The sequence below is a fragment of the Papio anubis genome, chromosome 16 (assembly GCF_008728515.1).
Source record: "Papio anubis isolate 15944 chromosome 16, Panubis1.0, whole genome shotgun sequence".
In the NCBI taxonomy this organism is placed as follows: domain Eukaryota; kingdom Metazoa; phylum Chordata; class Mammalia; order Primates; family Cercopithecidae; genus Papio; species Papio anubis.
The window spans coordinates 30,509,896-30,528,781 of NC_044991.1; the positions used below are offsets into that span (position 1 = coordinate 30,509,896).

At 55.6% G+C, this 18,886-nt stretch overlaps 1 protein-coding gene across 3 annotated transcripts in view; it reads left to right on the forward strand.

Annotated features, from left to right (window-relative positions):
* Nucleotides 1–18,886, forward strand: part of GNB1L (G protein subunit beta 1 like) — a 69,286-nt gene that overhangs the window by 29,103 nt on the left and 21,297 nt on the right. The window contains exons 1-5 of one of the 3 annotated variants that reach the window (XM_021921365.2): nt 7,854–7,964; nt 9,023–10,014; nt 11,499–11,625; nt 15,436–15,577; nt 15,979–16,141. In XM_021921365.2, the coding sequence (XP_021777057.1) occupies nt 9,982–10,014; nt 11,499–11,625; nt 15,436–15,577; nt 15,979–16,141 (465 nt within the window). In that variant the 5' untranslated portion in view covers nt 7,854–7,964; nt 9,023–9,981. Of the gene's footprint in view, nt 1–7,209; nt 7,357–7,838; nt 7,965–9,022; nt 10,015–11,498; nt 11,626–15,435; nt 15,578–15,978; nt 16,142–18,886 lie in introns of those variants that run through there. The other 2 variants (XM_021921366.1, XM_003905223.3) reach the window with 2 other exon arrangements.

An 18,886-nucleotide genomic window follows, 5' to 3' on the forward strand; every position in this document is an offset into this window, starting at 1 on the left:
CTGGCTAACACGGTGAAACCCCGTCTCTACTAAAAAAATACAAAAAATTAGCCGGGCGTGGTGGCCGTGCCTGTAGTCCCAGCTTCTCGGGAGGCTGAGGCAGGAGAATGGCGTGAACCCGGGAGGCGGAGCTTGCAGTGAGCTGAGATCCGGCCACTGCACTCCAGCCCGGGCGACAGAGCAAGACTCCGTCTCAAAAAAACAAAAACAAAAACATTTTGTAAACTGCAACGAAGAATTAAAAACTATCTGTCTTTGTCAAGTCTAATGCTTTTTGGCTGGAATTCAACTTTGTCCGCTATTAGTATTTCAACTCCTCCTTTCTTATTGTTTCTGTTTGCCCCGTATACCTTTTTGCCCATCTCTAATATTAGCCTTTTGGAACTACTTTGTGTTACACACTCTTTTTCTTATTGAGTGACATATTCTGAGTCAAGGAGTAAATTCTGAGAATGAATCCTTTAACAGATATGTGTTGTGAACATTTTATTTCTGTCTGTAACTTCAGTTTTGACTCCCTTAATGTCTCTTGATGAGAATTACGACTTTGAGCTTCATCCATGTAAGACCGGAGCTGATTCATTTTCAGTTCTGTGGAGTATTCTATCATACGAATTTACCCAATGTGTTCCTTTCGGCAGCTGCTAGCTGTTTGGGTTGGTTTTGGTTTTTGTTATTATACCCAATACTACTAGGAACATTCTTGTGTGAGTCTCTTTGCACACACTTGTGAGAATTTCTTCAGGGTGTTTATCTAAGAGTACGGGTGCTGAGTCATACGGCGTGCGAGATAGAGCCAGATTGTTTTCCAAAGTGGTCGTTTCCGTGTGTGCTCCTTCTAGCTTGGTAGAAGGTTCCAGTTGTCCTCTGTCTTCATCAACATTTGACAGACTGTTTAATTTTTTGCTAATCTGCTGAGAGTATAATTATATCACATTGTAGTTTTGACAGGCATTCCCAGGATTATTAATTAGGTTCAACATCTTTGCATATATGTATTGGACATTTACGTTGCTTGTGAAATATCTGTCCAAGCCTTTTGCTTATTTTTCTTTTGGTGTTTGCTTTTGTATTCTGTTGACCTCTGTGTTCTTTAGATATTCTGGATACGAGTCCAGTGTAGACTTGTCTTTCTCCACCCCTCTAGCCTGCCTTTATGGTTTTATATCTACAGAAAAGCTGCAAGTGTAGTAAAATAAATACCTGTACACCTACCTTCACCTGTGCTCACCAGTTGTTAGCATTTTGCCACATTTGTGCTACTTCTCTGCCTATATATTCATACATAGATAGGTAGAGATATTAAGAGAGAGAATTTTTTTGGCACATTTGAAAACAGATTGTAGACATTATAGCATTTCACCCCTGAATACTTTAGGATGTATCTCGTAGGAATAAAGACATTCTTTACAGAAAATACGGTTATCCTTCCCAAGGAAATTAATAACACCCCATTATCTGCAGTCCATATTCAGATTACCCACAAAGGTCCCCCAGACATCCCTTATAGCCCCCTTTTTTTGATCCAGGATCTGATCTAAGAGCCAGGATCTAAGGTTCATGTGTGTTTGGTCATCATGCCCCTTTGGTCTCTTAATGTGGAAGTTACCTGGCGTCTTCCTTTGGTTGCTTCTCTTGATGTTGACCTTTTTGACAAGTCCAAGCTGGTAGTCTTGTCCAGTGTCTCGTCGTATGGATGTGTCTGATTGTTTCCTTTATGGCTGGATTCAGGTTGAGCATTGTTGGCATGGACACACAGGGATGGTGCCACGTCTGTGGCATCACGGCAGGAGATAAGCAATGCCAGTTTGTTCATTATTGGCAGTGCCAGCTTTTCTCAGTGGTGAAAGTGGTGACAGCCAGATGTCTCCATTGAAGGTACACATTTTCCTTTTGTGATCAGTAAACAGTCTGGAGAGTAATACCGTGGCACAACACACATCTCCTGCTTCCCAACCACCTCTCACCAAGTTGGATCCTTTTTCTGATCTGTGTGATGACGTTTCACCTCCCTTGCTCTCTGCTTGTAGTTGCAGTTCCCTCTCAGTTTCTTTAAGAGCATTAAGCACCCTTGCCTTGTGTACCTGAGTGCTCTGCTCTGTGGGTCTAGTTCTGTTTTCTGTTGCCTCTGATGACTCTCGCTCACAGTGCCATGGTTCCTTGTTGATTTTTGTGATTTTTGACTACAACCTTGTACTTCTTAGGACTTTTTCTAAAGTGAATTCTTTGAGGCCTGGGTTTCAGGTGGATTCCTTCTGAGAAGACAGACTGAGGTGTGGGGGATCTCTCAGGGTGGTGTGAGTTAGGGCTGAAACCTGAGGACTGGTGTTTTTCTGGCATCCGTGGGTGTAGGTTTAGTGCTGGCTCAGCCTAACACCGAGCATCTAGCTACTGGGGTTTTCCTAGGAGGTTAGCCACCGTAGGAGGGCCCTAAGCTTTGCCTTTTGTCACCCCAGAGGCCATCAGAGCTGGAAATCCAGGTCACTAGTGCAGCAAATGCCCTCACGGCAGGCTTGGCAGGTCTCCTGAGGTTGCACTTTTACTTAGTGTTTGGCCTCTGGCAGCTCAGACTTTTTTTTGTCAATTTAGTGATGCATTTAAGATTTTGATTTTGATTTTTTTCAGAAACAGGGTCTTGCTCTGTTGTCCAGGCTGGAGTGCTGTGGTGTGATCGTGGCTCATTGTAGCCTGGAACTCTTAGGCTCAAGTGATTCTCCCACCTCAGCCTCCTGAGTAGCTAGACTTACAGGTGCCCACCACCATGCCCGGCTAATTTATTTTTATTTTTTGTAGATATGGGGTCTGACTATGTTGCCCTGGTTGTTCTTGAACTTCTGGCCTCCAGCAATCCTCCTGCCTTGGCCTCCCAAAGTGCTGGGATTACAGGCCTGAGCCACTGTGCCTGGCTGTGTTTAAAAAAATTTTTAAGATAATTATTTATTTTATTTTATTTATTTGAGATGAGGTCTCGCTGTATCACCCAGGCTGGAGTACAGTGGTGCGGTCATGGCTCACTGCAGCCTTGACCTCCTGGGCTCAAGCCATCTTCCCACCTCAGCCTCCTGAGTAGCTGGGACCACAGGCATACACCACCACACCTGGCTAATTTATTTTTATTTTTTGTAAAGACAAGGTCTCCCTATGTTGCCCACGCTGGTCTTGAACACCTGGGCTCTAGTAATCCTCCCACCTTGGCCTCCCAAAGTGCTGGGATTATAGGCATGAGTCACCATGCCTGGCCTTTTAAGAAACTTTTATCAACATCTTTAGTTGTTTTTTGGGAGAAGGCCGCCCAGGGTGTCCGTCCTGGTGTAAAGGGGTGCTGACCTCGTCTTCAGTCTTGCTGGTTATGGGATGGAGCTTCCTCGGGGGATGCTGGAGCTATTTCCATGCCCTTGTGTGACATATGCAGCGGGGCGGAAGGTCCTGTTTGAGGCACTCCCAGCAGCCTGTGTGGCCTGTCCTTGTACTGTCACATGCCCAATGGGACAGGCAGGACCTGGTGGGCTGGGGCGGGCAGGGGTGGTACCAGTGGCCTCTCTGGGTGGTGGCTCCCCACATTGACTCACTTCGTGGTACTCTTTGCTGATTTACACAGAAGGGTTAGGGGACTTGAGCACAGGGCTGTGCAGCCCAAGGGCAGGGCGGGGGCCCAGGCTGAGCTGAGGCCTGTCTGGTATGAACCCCCAAAAGCCCGAGAATGTCTTGGGTAGAGACCTGTGGTTTTTGGGCTCCCGCCACTGCCCCAGGCCTGCTTCATCTGTAGGGAGGAAGGCCCTGCAGGTGTGGGCGGGTGTGTGCCAGCAGGACGTTTGCAGGCCTCCCCCTGCCTCCCTTGAGTGCGGTGTCCGTGGACCTCTGTGCCAGTTGCACCTGCCCGCTGGTCCCCACACCCAGAGGAGCGCTCTGGACCTCTCTTGGGAGAGCCCTGGGGCCTGCCGAGCTGCCTCCGCAGTGGCACATTGCAGGCAGATGCCGTTGTCGTCCATTTGTGCCCTGGGGCTTTCAGGGGTGTTTGTGGCTTCTCTGGAAAGGCTGTTAGAGTTACACAAATTGTATCAGACTGTCTTTCATTTTTCAAAGAATGTGGCTCACTTTGACACCTGGAAGAGCAGGCAGAAGCCAAAGTTGTGCTCTGTGAATTAAGTTTCCTGTTCCTTTGCCTCCGGGAGGACAGGGCCAGGGCTGGGCTGGGGCCACCGCGAGGACGGCTGGGCGCACACAGGCCTTGCACAAGGGCGGCCTTCGCTCCACAGCCTGGGGCCAGGCAAGATAGGGGAACGTGATGATTCTCAATTAAATTAATAAAGAATAATTAGATGTCATAAATCAAGCAATCCTAGGATATTGTCATGGGAAAAATATGTAGCTAGAATTAATTAGTTTTCAAATAAAGCATTTATTTTAATTACTTGAAATGATGGAGCCCTTAATTGCCGATGCATCATTTTGGCCTGTGCGTTTTGGTTGTTGTAACAACGTGACGGGTTTGTTCCCTGCAATTCTGGGGAAACAATAGAGGAGAACTTGATTTCATCACCTGAGAATGAGCCTTCTACTGGTGAGGTTCTGGAAACTCCCGCCAGGCCCCAGGCAGGTGGCAAGTGGGGGCCGGGCTTCGGCTGGCACCGCCCAAGGCCGCCGTGCTGTCTGTGTGTGTGCTTCTCTGTGCTGTGTGTGCAGGTGTGTGCACATACGTGAATGCCTGTGCCTGAGTGTGTGAGTCTGCATGTGTGTATGTGTGTATAGGTATGAATGTGTGCATGTGTGTGTGCCTGTGTGTATGTGCACATATGAGTGTGTGAACATGTATGTGTATGCATGTGTCCTATGCATGGGTTTTGCATGTGTGTGCGCACCATGTGCGTGTGTGTGCCTGTGTGTATGTGTGTGCATAGCGTGTGTCCAATGTGTGTCCGTGCCTGGACTGCACGGGGAGCCTGTGTAGAGGTGACCTGTCAGGCTCTGCTTCCTGGACGGGAGTCATGAGAGGGGCCCTCCATCCTGGACTCGGTGCTTTCCTGCTAGGTGGAGGTGCTTTTACCGGGTCTGCATTCTTTGGCTCCTCTTGGAGCTGGGGCCCTGTCTCCCTGTCTGCCTGACTAGCTTGCCTTTCTTACCTGGCAGGCATAGCACGAGCAGGCGGTGGCTTCTGAGAACTGTCCTCCAAGCCAACCCGCTGAGGGCAGCTGTTCCAGCCCCTGGCCCGGCTGCGTCTTCAGGAGTCTTCCCCATCCCAGGCTGGAGCAGGGGCCTTGGGTCTTGGGAACAGTGTGGGGTCTGGTCCCTCCACCTCCCCTGGAAGCCACTCTCAAGTTTGGCCATGGTCAGTTGGCTTTCAGCCAGAGGTGAGAGAGGATGAAACCCCTCTCATCCCCCTCAAAAAAGAAAAGGAAAAACGGAACTTGGCAGTTAGTAAAGGACATCCCAGGGAACTCCACATTGTCTTTGGGACCCCTTGAGAGAGGCAGGGTCGGGAGGTAGAGTGGCTGCCCGAGGTCTCTCTCCAGGCAGGGGGGACCTGCGCCCTGGAGTCACTGCCTGGCCCCTCCCAGGCCTCCCGCCCTCCCCCATGCAGCCTGTGCGGGCCCTGGCTGCTGTCCACCCTCCACTCTGCAGGACACCTTGGCAGGGGCATTTCTCAGGTGTTTTGAACCTTTGTTCCAGCTGGGCTGCTGCTGCCTCTCCTGAAGGAGAGGGCTGGCGTGTATTCAGGAGGAAAGAGGCAGGGCTTGGCGGTGGTGGTGCCACTGAAGGGGCACCCTGGACAGCCACCTCCAGACATCCACAGCACTCCTGCCTCTGCACCTGCGCCCCCATCTGCCTCCCACCCAGCACCTTCTGGAAGAGTCCTTCCCACCTCCCCTGCCCTGGTCCTTTACTGGCCCCAGTCCCTCTGCTGGCTGTGGCTGCCGTGGGCCATCCTTCCTGCCCTGTGTGCAGGCTGTAGGCGACTGGGCCGGGGCCTGTCCCACTGTCCCAGAGCCCAGTGGAAGAGGCCCCCTGTGACAGGCTGCCCCAGCCACCCAGTGGTCTGCTCCTGGCCGTTCCCTCTGTGCCTTAGCCCAGCTCAGGGCCTGCAGGCAGACAGACGTGGAACGGGTCGCTTCTGGCTCCAGGGCCACCCCACAGAGCAGCCAGCTGTGGGGCTGAGGTGGAGTGAGAGGCTCTGCAGGGCTGAGTGGTTGGGTGGGCTGGGCAGGGACCGGGGAAGCCTCTCTGGGTGAGTGGTGGCCTGCAGTGGTCCGGGGAGCAGCTGCTCATTGGTGACCGCAGCTCTCCCAAGGAGCCGCACGGCGACTCTGCCCCGGCCACTCTGCCCTTCAGTGGCGCCACGAAACCCTAGAGTCCTTCAGGCCTCAGCGCCAGGGGCCTGGCGCAGCTCAGTGACTATTCTCTGCCTCAGTTTCCCCAAGTGGAAAAGGGGTGCTGCCGCCTCACAGGGTGGTGATGGCAGTTAGAAATTGTGGTGGGGCAGGCCCAGGGCCCAGCAGATGTGAGAGGAAGGCTCCTCCTAACAGCCCCCCTGGGACCCTGCATGCCTCTTTTCCCCCGATCCCTGATCCCTGAGCTGGCCATGGGCAGAGGTGGCAGCAGGGATGAGAGAAGAAAGGAGACTGGATTTGCCAGCGGGGAGGGAGGGTGGCTCCCAAGAGAGACACTGGAGTGAGGCCTGGACAGAGGGTGGGACTCAGCCAAGCCCAGTGGCAGGACCAGCAGTCCCAGCACGCAGATGGCCAGAGAGGGAAAGCACCAGTGTGGCTGCTGGGATCTGGGGAGCCAGAGGGCACAGCCAGTGGTGGACAGGAAGGCCTGGAGGCCATGGTGACTGAAGGAATGTTGGACACTGCTGTGCCCACCCAGGGATGGCTCAGATGGGACCCAAGCGGGTGCACCAGTCAGGTGCAGAGGCCAACAGGCATAGTGCGAGGAGGGCTGGCATCCATGGGGCTCCCAGGTTCCCCCAGCAGTGGGGGAAGGGTGAACTCCGTGCTCTCTGCTGGGCTCACCGCCGTGCAGGAAACTGGTGCCTCTGCAGCCACAGACCATTCATCAATGTCTGGGGAGCAGGGGTGCCTCTCCCAGGAGGGGCAGAGGGCCAGGGACACTGAGCAGGGGCAGTGTCTCAAGCACCTTTGTGCCTGAGCAGCCTTCCTAGAGGATGGGAGTAGGGACGCAGTCACTCACACGCCCTCCCTTGGTGCCCAGGTAACTGCATCCTGCCAGCATGGCGGCCCCCTGCCTGCCACCGCCTCCAGACCCCCAGTTTGTCCTCCGAGGCACCCAGTCACCAGTGCATGCGCTGCACTTCTGGGAAGGAGCCCAGGCTCAGGGGCACCCGGTCCTCTTCTCAGGGTGAGTAGCTGCGGCCCCAGCCCCAGGCCACCCAGGGCCAAGTCAGGAGGTCATGACCTAGCAAGGAGCCCAGCACTTGTTTGAGGGTGCTGGCCAAGGGGCATGGACTGCTCGTCAGCCAGGCTCGCACCCACCAGACAGACACACTGTCCCTTGGGGGAGGCAGGGACACGCAGACTCTTTGTTACAGACTCAGGAGCAGGCAAGACCACCCAGCATGCATTTCTGCGGCATGGCTTCCCCCACCTCCAGAGAAGCAGATCTGCCTGAGTCACGCCTAGAGGCTCCTGAGGGTCCCCCGCTGCCCTCTCTGGAACAGGAGCGCTTTGCCAGTCTGCCCCTTAGTTCATATTTAGAGCTGTCGGCTTTTCAGCTCTACCAGCCTAGATGCCCTCATCCCACAATGTGGCCTCCAGGCTGGCCCCGGAGCATTCAGCACACCCTTCTGCCCCCTGACGCCCTGCTCGGCTTGTCTGAAACAGGTCTCAGAGTGGCCTGGTACACATCTGGAGCCTGCAGACACGGAGAGCGGTCACCACCCTGGATGGCCACGGGGGCCAGTGTGTAACCTGGCTGCAGATGCTGCCCCAGGGGCACCAGCTCCTCAGGTGGGTCTCCAAGGTGCGGGAGCCAGGTATAGCCTTCGGGGGAGTCAGGAACTCTCTGATGGAGGCCCTAGTGTCCATCACTGGGTGGCAGAACGGGGTGGGGGGACCAGAAGGGGCCAGAAGAGGGTCCGCAGCAAGGGCAGAGTGTGCAGGACCAGCCCCTCGTCGTGGGGAGGCAGGCAGGTCTGCCTCTGCATCTCCACCATCTCCACTGGACCCTTCATGCTCCAAGCTGGAGCCAGGAGGTGCCAGCTGAGGAGGCCAGAGCTCCAGGGCTGGTGACATCTGAGGTGAGCCCAGGTGCAAGTTGGTGGGAGGGCCTTCACAAGGGCACTGGGTTGTGGCTTGGGAGACTGGGCAGGGGTGAGGGCATTTGCTGAGGGGAGGGGAATGGGACAAAGTACAGGCTCAGAGATGCAGGCAGTGGTCCCAAGGAGGGCCTCCCTGTCCACTGCCCTTCCTGCCTGAGCCGTGTGCCATGAGCATGGCAGGTCACACACGGTGCCGGTGGAGGCCCTGGGAACTGGGGGTTCTGGCAGCTGAGCCCTGGCTGTGTGTGTCCCTTCACTAGGTTATGACAATGCACCTGACTCTTCCCAAGAGGACCCAACCCCTGATGTGCCACATACGGCTATGTGGCCGGCAAGATGGCGGTTGAGTGGCCAGGGGCGGGGCACAGGGCTAGGGCGCGTAATGCTGTCCCACAGCGGTGTGTTTTGTGTTCCTGAAGTGGGCGTGGTAGTGAGGGCCATCTCCCCATCCAGTCTCCCCTGCAGTGTCTCCTATGGTTTCTGCCCCTGCAGTCTCCTCCCTCAGGGCCCCAAGCTCACGTGTGTGTTCTGTCCCCTACACATCACTTGGGCATGACTTGTCCAGACTGTGCCTCCGCAGGAAGGGTCCACAGACGTGGCCTGTCCCCGTTGGTACTCAGACCCCACTGTTCTAGCCTCTGCTTAGCGCAAGGGCAGGTTTCTGGGTGCCCCCACGGTTCATGAGCCCTTTGCCCATCCTGAGACAGTGTGACCCTACCCTCCATGACTGCTGTGCTGTCTGGCCAGGTGTCTGCTGGGAAGAGCCCAGTGAACGTATGAGGATGGCTGTGGCGCCATTGCAGTGTCAGCCTGTGCCTTCAGCAGAGCTCGCCCTGGCCAGGGATCCACATTGAGCCCAGGCCTCTCCTCAGAGGAGCCTCTGCCTCCATCCCATGGGCCCAGGTCTCAGGGCCACCTCTGTGGACCCTTCTGCAGCTTGGTCTCCCATGGCCATGACACCATCCTCCTGATGGGTGGCAGAGCCTCATCCTGAGGTTACCTGGCTCACAGGGCCCTGCTCCACACGCTGGTGCACTACTGGGTGAGCAGGAGGTGGCGGGGGAACAAGAGGGCCTGGCATTCCTGGTTGGGGAGATCCCATGTGCTGAGGCCCTGGAGGTCCTGCCTGTGAGTGTGGTGAGGGACAGTGGGGCTGGGTGCTGGGCAGCTGGCAGCAGAGCAGGGAGGGGCAGCCCCTGGGGGTTAGCCCAATGCTGGGTTCTGACATTACCCCCATGGTCTTGTGGAAGTGATGGGGCTAGGACAATAGGCCGGAGGTAGGCCAGGAAGCAGCAGGCAGGGGCAGGTGCTTGAGGGGCTTCTCTGCTTCCCATGGGGAGTGGGAGGGACAGGGTATGGTGGGACAGGGAAGGCCTGCAGGCAGCTGGCAACAAGTCCTCCTTTGGGCCGCCTGGATGCCGGAGCAGGCTATTGTCCTTGATCACAGTGACATCTGCCCCTGTGTGGGGATTGCTGCCACCAGCCCAGGAATTCTGAGCACGGGCCTGCTGCTGTCCTGGGATTTGCCTTGCTTCATATTCAGGGAACTCCGTGCCATCACCATCACGGCCCAGAACTCCAAAACGACAAGCCCGTTCTCCTGCTCTGGACTCGGTGCCTAGTTCATGGCACTGTGGAGTCCAGTCCCCGGGGAATGAGGCCTGTCTGGCCCCCACCAGTCTGCAAAACATGTCTGTGCCAGACTCATGCGGTGCCTACCACCTGGGAGATGGCTGCAGGTGACGGAGGCACCAGGGTTGTCCTGGAGAGCAGAGGCCCTGAGCCTGTGTGCTTGCAGAACCCTGGGCCTGTGTGCTTGCAGAACCCTGGGCCTATGTGCTTGCAGAACCCCCTGTGGTCATGCCTGCGTACTGGCCAAGACGACCCAGATCCCCCACCACTGGTGCAGGGGGCCTCAGTGTGGGTTTGGTCTTTGATTGTCAGAGTAGACTTCATTTCTACAACCCCACCAGGCCATGTGCATCGGGAGCTGCTGTTTGTAAGGGTCCTCCTGAGCTTTCAGCCACAGTGTAGCCCTTGGTGGTCCCTTGCGTAGGTGCCTCGTGGTATCAGGCTGTCCTGCAGACGGGAGCTGTGCCAGGCCTGGTGGGCAGTCTGGGAGCTGGCATTCGAGGGCGCCTCCCCTTCCTGCTGGGATGGTGCTACAGTGGCCGCTTCCCAGGCAGGGCCAGCCACGGGTCAGGGGGTCTGTGGATGGAGACTGCAGGTGTGGAGTGCCAGGTGCGTTTGCACTGTACTAGAGCCTGTGGTCCGCCACCCGGCCTGCGCTCAGCTGTGTTTGGAAGCCAAGTCTCTCCAAGTGGCCCTTGAAGGAAGTGATGGCTTTCATGTCGATGGGAGGTGGGAGGACGCCCTCAGCCTCCCGCATGCCAAGGACGCACCTGTGCCCTCGACAGCCACCTCAGCAGGGTGTATTTTTATCTTTTTTCTTGTGAAGTATAATGTACTCACAGAAAAGCGCAAGACAAGTGTGCTCAGAGCATTGTATTATGGCTGAGTGGGCACCTGAGCAACCACCTTCCAGTCAGGAAGTAGAGCGCAGGGCCCCCGAGCCTCCGAACCCCGAGCTGCTGCCACCTGCTCTCCCTGGAGGTAGCCCCCTCATGCCCCAGGAAGTAGCCCCTCATGCCTCATTTTTGCTTTATTTCTGAATATCTGTCTCTAAAAAGCATAGACTAGTTTCATCTGCTTTTTTCCTTGAAAGTGTAGAGAAATAAGGAACAGCATCTGTGTGTGACTTCTGTCACTCAGCTTTATCTCCATGAGCTCCCTGTGTTGCATGTAGCTGCAGTCAGCTGTCGCTGTTTCCTTTTTCTTACTTTTTTTTTTTTTGAGACAGAGTCTTGCTCTGTCACCAGGCTGGAGTTTAGTGGCGCGATCTCGGCTCACCGACTCCTTGGTTCAAGCGATTCTCCTGCCTCAGCCTTCCGAATAGCTGAGATTAGAGGCATGCGCCATTACGCCCAGCCAATTTTTGTATTTTTAGTAGAGACAGGGTTTCACCATATTGGCCGGGACGGTGTCGGTCTCCTGATTTCATAATCTGCCTGCCTTGGCCTCCCAGAGTGCTGGGATTACAGACGTGAGCCGCTGTGCATGGCCCCTAATGGTGTCTTTAATGAACAAAGGTTACTCATTTTAATGGAGTCGATTCAAGTCTGCCAGACTTTCTCCTTATGGAGAGTGCCTTTGTGTCTTGCAGGGAGTTCCCACGCCGAGGTCCAAGAGACCTCTCTCCGTGTCTCCCCGGAGCTTTGCTGTTGTCCCTTGTAGGTCCATGGTTCAGCTGGAATTCACTACGGTGTGCAGTGAAGGCTCTGTGTTTCCACGTGGGTACCCAGCGGTCCTGCCTTCCCCCACCTCAATGCCCCTTGGATGGGGCAGGAAGGGGATCCAGGCAGTTAAAGAAGCAGGGTCAGGGGAGTGGTGTGGCAGCGGCAGCCTGGGAGGCCGGGAGGTTGGTGAGAGCAGGCGGGCAGGCTCACTGGTTGAGCGTGTCAGTGAACATCTGCAGGAGAACAGAGGCCAGGGTTGTCCCTGCCCAGAGAGGAGAGTTACCAACACGGGAAGGGGGAAAGTGAAAAAGAACCTGTGTATTGTGTGTGTGAGGTTTGTGTATGGAAGTTGTGTGTGTGAGAGATGCCTGTGTGGTGTGTATGTATGTGAGGTGTGTCTGAGGTGTGTGGTGTGTGTGATTGTGTGTTGTGTGCATGCGTGGGAGGTGTGTGTGTGTTCCCTCGCCTGCGTATGGAGGGGTCTGGCGGCCAGGGCATGCTCTAGCTGTGAGCAGTTGGACACCCAGGTCCTGGCTTCTAAATGCCTGTGTGTCCCGGTGGAGTGAGGGTTCCCCGGGAGATGACAGATTCTAGGTCTGGACATCTCACGGATGGCCACATGTCAGAGGATTCTGAGCCAGCCTGCAGGGGCTCCCATTAGCCTAGGCCAATATGAGCACTAAAATGAATGATCAGAATTTGGGGTGATGAGCCTTTGAATATGATGGGTCCTGACCAGGCGACCAGGGTTGACACCCCCGATGGTGGGCAGGGCACGTCGGGTGCCTCGCAGCGTGATGACTGAGGAGAGGCAGCATCATCTGGTGTCCCCTGAGAAATATGGGTCTGGGCCTTGTCACCAGGGAAGGAAGGAGTGCAAGGACATGAGAGAAAGGCAGAGACAGGGAGAGAGAAGGGGCCGTGCAGGGGTCAGAGGGAGCTGGGGCCCACAGCAATGCAATGTGTGCCCCGCGAGACCCCACACAGGCCACGACGCCCCAGGATGACTGCGGGCTGTCGGGGTTCACCCTTGGCCAGGAGGCTGAGGTATGCTTGGGCCTAGAGTTCAAGACCAGCTTGGGAAACATCATGAAATCTCATCTCTACAAAAAAATACAAAAATTAGCTGAGTGTGGTGGCACACGCTGGTCATCCCAGCTACTTGGGAGGCTGAAGTGGGAGGATCACCTGATCCTGGGAGTTTGAGGCTGCAGTGAGCTGTGATCACCCCACTGCACTCCACCCTGGGCAGCAGATCAAGACACTGTCTCAAAGAAAAAAATGTTAAAGTTCCTGGAAAGACAAGTCAGTCCTCCGCTCCCCGCAGGCGCACATGGATGCCCTCCCTGTGAGCGTGGTGTGCAGCCACATCTCCCCTCCCTTGGCCCTGGCCCTCTTCATGCTGAGGACACCCCCATCTCGGCCTCCCTGCAGTGTCACATTGAGCCTTGCTGCCTAGCAGAGCCCCGGGGGCTGTGCGAGTCTTTGGGCTCCAAATGTCCAGGTACATTTTGATATCAGTTTGGCAGGTTCTCCAAAACCCCCGTGGAGATTTGGACAGCGACTGAGTTGCCCAGATCAGTCTTTGTGGTGCTGAGTTCTCTGGCGTGGACGCCGCACACCGCACAGCCCTTCTGGCAGAACATGGGTGCATGATAATAACTGGGACCCAGACTTTGTTTCAATTTCTTCTGTTTGTCCACCAATGACGTTTCTGCTCCAGGATCCTCGAGCTGTCACGTCTCCTTAGTCCCTTCTGGGTGTGTGATCATTTATTTTCGTGACCTCAACATTTTGGTCTTTTTTTTTTTTTTTTTTTTGAGGCAGGGTCTTGCTTTGTCACCAAGGCTGGAGTGCAGTGGTATCATCACAGCTCACACAGCCTCAATCTCCCAGGCTCAAGCAATTCTCCTATCTCAGCCCCCTGAGTAGCTGGAACTGCAGGCACACGCCACCAAGCTTGACTAATTAAAAAAAATTTTTTTGTAGAGATGGAGTCTCACTATGTCAGCGAGGCTGGTCTTGAACTCCTGGGCTCGAGCAATCCTCCCACCACCACCTTCCAAAGTGCTGGGATTACAGGCCTGAGTCATCACACCTAGCTGACACTTTTGAAGAGTTACTGCACAGATGTTTTGTAGAACACCCCTCAGGTTGGGTTTGTCTGATATTTTCTCAGGTTAAAACTGGGGTGATGGGTGTTGGGAAGAAACCCACAGAAGTGAGGTTTCTCATCCTATCATCCTGGCGTCCATGCTGAGCACATGGGTCCCTGATGGCCCATGGCTTGGCGAGGACGACCCTGGTCGCTGGGGCAGGAAGTGTCTGCCTGACTCCACTGTCAAGGTATAGCTTTTGCTTACTAGTTGCAGTCCACATGCAAAGGGAAAATGAAGCTCCACCTCCTGGGGGGAGGAGCGCCAAGGATGTGTGGCCCTGTGTTACAATCACCGCAGAAATTACTAACATCTGGGGAGTGTAGTCACAGCTACTCAGGAGGCCGAGGCGAGAGGATCGTTTAAGCCGAGGAGTTTGAGACCAGCCTAGACAATATGTTGAGACCCTTACACTTTTGCCGCTGATTTTAGCATCCATCTGTGGACTCTGCCTGCACTAGTTATTACTGGGGTGTTCTCATTTCCTTCATCCCTCCCAGCCATGGCAGATTCCTACTTTAATTGGAATATAAGAAGCTGGAAGGAAGGTTTATTCCTTCTTTCTGATACATAATGCACATTCACTCATGAGGATGGGCTCATGCAGATTTACTTCTTTCTTTGAGCTAAAATCTAATACCACCATGATTTATTTGATTTCTCAGATTGTTCCAGCTTCAGAGCCCGTGTCCCTCTGACATCCCTGTTCCTTTTTTATTTTTATTTTATTTTTTGAGACAGGGTCTCCTGGAGTGCAGTGGCTCCATCATGGCTCACTGCAGCTTCCAACTCCCAGGCTCAAGCAATCCTCCCACCGAAGCCTCCTGAGTAGCTGGGTCTACAGGCACACACCACCAGGCCTGGCCAATTTTTGTGTCTTTTGTAGAAATAGGGGTCTCACTGTTTTGCCCAGGCCGATCTGGAACTCCTGGGCTCAAGCAATCCTCCTGCCTTGACCTCCCAAAGTGCTGGGATTTTAGGTGTGAGCCACCTCACCCAGTCTTTATTTTATTTTATTTTTTATTTATTGAGACAGAGTCTTGCTTTGTCACCCAGGCTGGAGTGCAATGGCTCAATCTTGGCTCACCACAACTTCCGCCTCCCAGGTTCAAACAATTCTCATGCCTTAGCCTCCCAAGTAGCTGGGATTACAGGCGCACGCCACCACGCCCAGCTGATCTTTTTGTGTTTTTAGTAGAGACGAGGTTTCACCATGTTGGCCAGGCTGGTCTTGAACTCCTGACCTCTCAGGTTATCCGCCTGCCTCGGCCTCCCACAGTGCTGAGTACAGGCGTGAGCCACTGTACCCAGCCTTATTTTATTTCTGAAGCATTTCTCACTGCCTGGCACTACACGATGCTTGAGACTAGCATCTTGGTTTTCCTCCACTCTGTCCTGGAGTCAGCCATTTCTCCAGAGCCCTGGTTCCTGTCTTTGGAGAACAGGATAAGAAACCAAAACCTGGTGCTAGGTGTCGTGTTCTCAGCGGACAGCAGTGGGAGGCGCCTGGGTTGCAGGGTGACCTGTGCTCACACACCCGTCTGCACTCACTTCTGTCTGTGCATCTGACCACTCGTTGCTCGTCTTGACTTTACAATTCTAATTTGACTCCGCCAGCCCATCTCTCCCTGTGCCTCTCTGTCACATCTCCCTGTGGTGAGACCCCGAGCCCGTGAGCCACCCCTGGTTTCCTCATCTGTTCTACCAGGTGTACGCGTGGAGAGGATCCCTAACTGTAACCTGCACTCCTCTGAGAAACTAATTCACCCACGGGAGCAGTTTCTGCACAGTTATTTTTGTCTTCAACCTCATAAGCATCTAGTCATGAGCACTACCCCAAAACGCCTCAGGTTGGCTCCCCTCTGTTCTCCCCCTTGTCAGTCTGCAGTCCTTCCTGGGGTCCTGGCACCCTGGGTGTTTGCTGGTTTTAGGATGCACACAGTGAAGTTTGCTGTCTGTGCTGTGCAGCACTGCAGGCTTGGTGTCCCCCACCCCGGGGCCACGCTGGGCAGCCGTCGGTCCACAGCCTTGGTCCACTGCGTGTCCTGGCCTCGGACACTTTGGTGCTGGCTCATGTGTCAATGCCAGAGCGGTGAGGCCCTTCCTCAGCTGAGGCTCCCGACCTGCGGTGATCCAAGCTCACGGCACCCGCTCTCTGGAAACGTGGCCTTGCCTTCCTTCCGCCGCAGGGGCCACGGGAGCTGACACTTGTCCAGGGGAGTCTCAGGCCTGTCTCCTCTTTGTCTGGCAGTCAGGGCCGAGACCTGAAGCTGTGCCTGTGGGACCTGGCGGAGGGCAGGAATGCTGTCGTGGACTCCGTGCGCTTGGAGAGCGTGGGCTTCTGCCGGAGCAGCATCCTGGCCGGGGGCCAGCCACGCTGGATGCTTGCTGTGCCAGGGAAGGGCAGCGACGAGGTGAGAGCCAGCCCACCTGAGGCCCCATGTTCTCCAAACAGCTGTGCTCATCCCCTGCACTTGGTTAGGAGGCGCCTGCGCCCACCCACAGGACCCCATGGAGCTGCCCACCCGATGGCAGCTCCACCGGCCGGGGCTGGTGCACAGCCAGCTAGGCCTGGGCCTGTCCCCTCGGGGTGGCCCGGCTGATGAGCCATCCTCCTAGGGCAGAGGGAGAATCAGGAGGCGTTGGGGGAGGGGCCGGTGTTTTGGAGGCCTGGACACCCAGCACAGTTCTGCACATGGAGGAGAGCAGCATGGGATGGCCAAGCATGGAGGCCCGAGGCCGGCAGGGGAATGACTGCTCAGGCCCTGAGGACCTTAGACCCAAGTGGGAGGAACGCTCCGGGGCAGCTGGCAGGAGGCAGTGGGTGAGAGACCAAGGCCCTGGTGAAGTTGGAGGCCTGGGGAGGGCCGAGCCAGGGCAGCAGGGAGGGTGGTGTCTCAGGGCACAGAACCAGGGCTGGGCTGGGTGGGTGCAGGCACAGGGTGGTGATCACAGTCCCCAGGAGAAAGACGAGCTAGGGAACACCCAGGGGGATGAGGGGGTCACCAAGCAGGGAAGCCACTGTTAGGTGGAATTTAGGCCAGAATGACTAGAGGTGTTGGTAACACAGGACTGGCCCAGCTGGACAGTGGTGTCCACACCCCCAGTGGCACAGGAGGCAGGGTCTGCCAAGGGAGGGGTGCCCAAGATGTGCAGGGAGGGTGTCATAGTGGTGGAGGGCGTGGCTGGAGGCTCAGCTCATGGGGGAGCCGAAGGGAAGTCAGAGAAGAGCCTGTGAGTGGTGACTGTCCTGCCTGGTGAGTGGGGTGTGGTGGCCCGAGGGCAAGGCGTGGGGAGGACATACCATGGAGTAGGGGTCGCACATGTGGGGGCTACTGTCCATGCCCACTGCCAAGTCCTCCCCGTTCCCTGTGCCCCAACTGTCTTTGGGGCTGGTACTGGGCAGGGCGGCCCCCACGCACAGTTGGGCTTGGCCTCTGCCCAAGGAGAGTCATTCTGTCTTCAGGCAGATCCAGTACATAAATAATGAGATAGGAACAGGCATTTATTTGTTCATTGCATTTAAATAACCAATTAGGAGCTACATACACTTTTCTTGCCAATCTGCCAAAAACCTGTTACAAGTTGTATTTATGTCAGAAAGAGGGGTGTGCTTCCTCCCCCGGGACCCAAGGTCTGCAGACCCACAGGAATGCCGCAGGAGTTTGAGTCAGCTCTTCCCTTGTCCTGCTGTCCTCCATGCGCTGGTCTCAGCCACCCCCAGGGCGCCAGCCAGCACTCGGTCAGCCTGCGCTGCCCCCGGCCCCTTGTCCCCTGTGCTCAAGGCCATCTAACCCTCCTCCTGGCTTTCGGCTCTCTCCATGGGGCGGCATCTGTCTTTTCCGGGGGCAGCCTGTCTGGAGACCTCGCACATCCTGGGAAAACAGTTGCTTTCCACATTCCCACCTGGAATCCGTCGGACTGGGCGGGAGAAAGCCTCGCTGGACTGCACCCAGACAACGCCCAGGGAGCCGCACTCCCACCCCACTCGGCCGACTGGGTGGCCACACTTGCCCAAACCTAACATCTTTCCTTCTGGAAACAAAAGTTGCAGTCAGATGCCAGGCAGAAAGCTCATGGGTGTCTGTAGGAGGCTCCAAGTACAGGCGCAGGCAGGGGCGGCCCCAGGCTGAGGACCCAGGCCAGGTGGACATGGTGTGTAACTCTGGTGCTTAGGTCCAGGGCTCACCGCTCCCCTGCACCCAGGATGTGGTTCAAGGCGCTGCCACTCCCACTCCCTCCTGCAGCGCTCAGAGTGGGGCATCAGGACTGCCCTGGGTTCTGCCCTCATCGCGCCCCACCATCATCTTTTGCCCCTGCCCTCACTGGCCTGCTCAAGTCGTTTGCCCTTGATGTCCCCTCACTCTCCCCAGAGGGGTCTTTTTGAGCCCAAATTGAGACAGGCCCTCCCTTGTTGGGGACTGTGTATGGCTGGGTAGGCTGTGTAGCCAGTGCCTGCCTCCTCCACAGCCCTCCCCACCCCACAGAAGCACAGGTGTGCTCAGGGCAGCTCCTCCTGCCCCTGGCTTAAGTCCCTCACCTCCCCACCCCATTAACTGCTGGAACTAGCCCATCCTCCTGATATAGCGACAAGAGGAGCAGATCTTATTTTAAGAAATCTGGCACAGAGGAGTGCAAAAAGGAGGAAATCATAGTCCCAGCTACTCAGGAGGCCGAAGCAGGAGGAACCCAGGAGTTCGAGACCATCCTGGGCAACACAGTGAGACTCCATCTCTACAAAAAGTTAGCTAAGCCTGGTGGCCGCACACCTGTAGTCCCAGCTACTGGGGAGGCTGAGGTGGGAGGGTTACTCGAGCTCAGGAGTTCAAGGCTGCAGTGAGCCGTGATGGCACCAGCCTGGGTGACAGAGTGAGACTCTGACTTTAAAACAAAACAAAACTTCTCAGTCATATGGGGAAAACAGGTGTGAAACGGGAAAAGTTCCCTCATCCCCTCCCAAGGCATGCGATGGGGGCGTGTTCCGCTTCCTCAGTGCCCCACGCCTCAAACCTCTAGGGGAGCACATGGACAGGCAGGCTGTGAGGCTCCGGCTCCACGGCAGTGTCTAGGGGTGAACGTTTACAGCTGAAGCCCCAGTGGGTGTGTGTTACAGGCTGCTTTTTCAGTTTAGCTGTCCCTAGGTGGCTTGTACTAGTCAG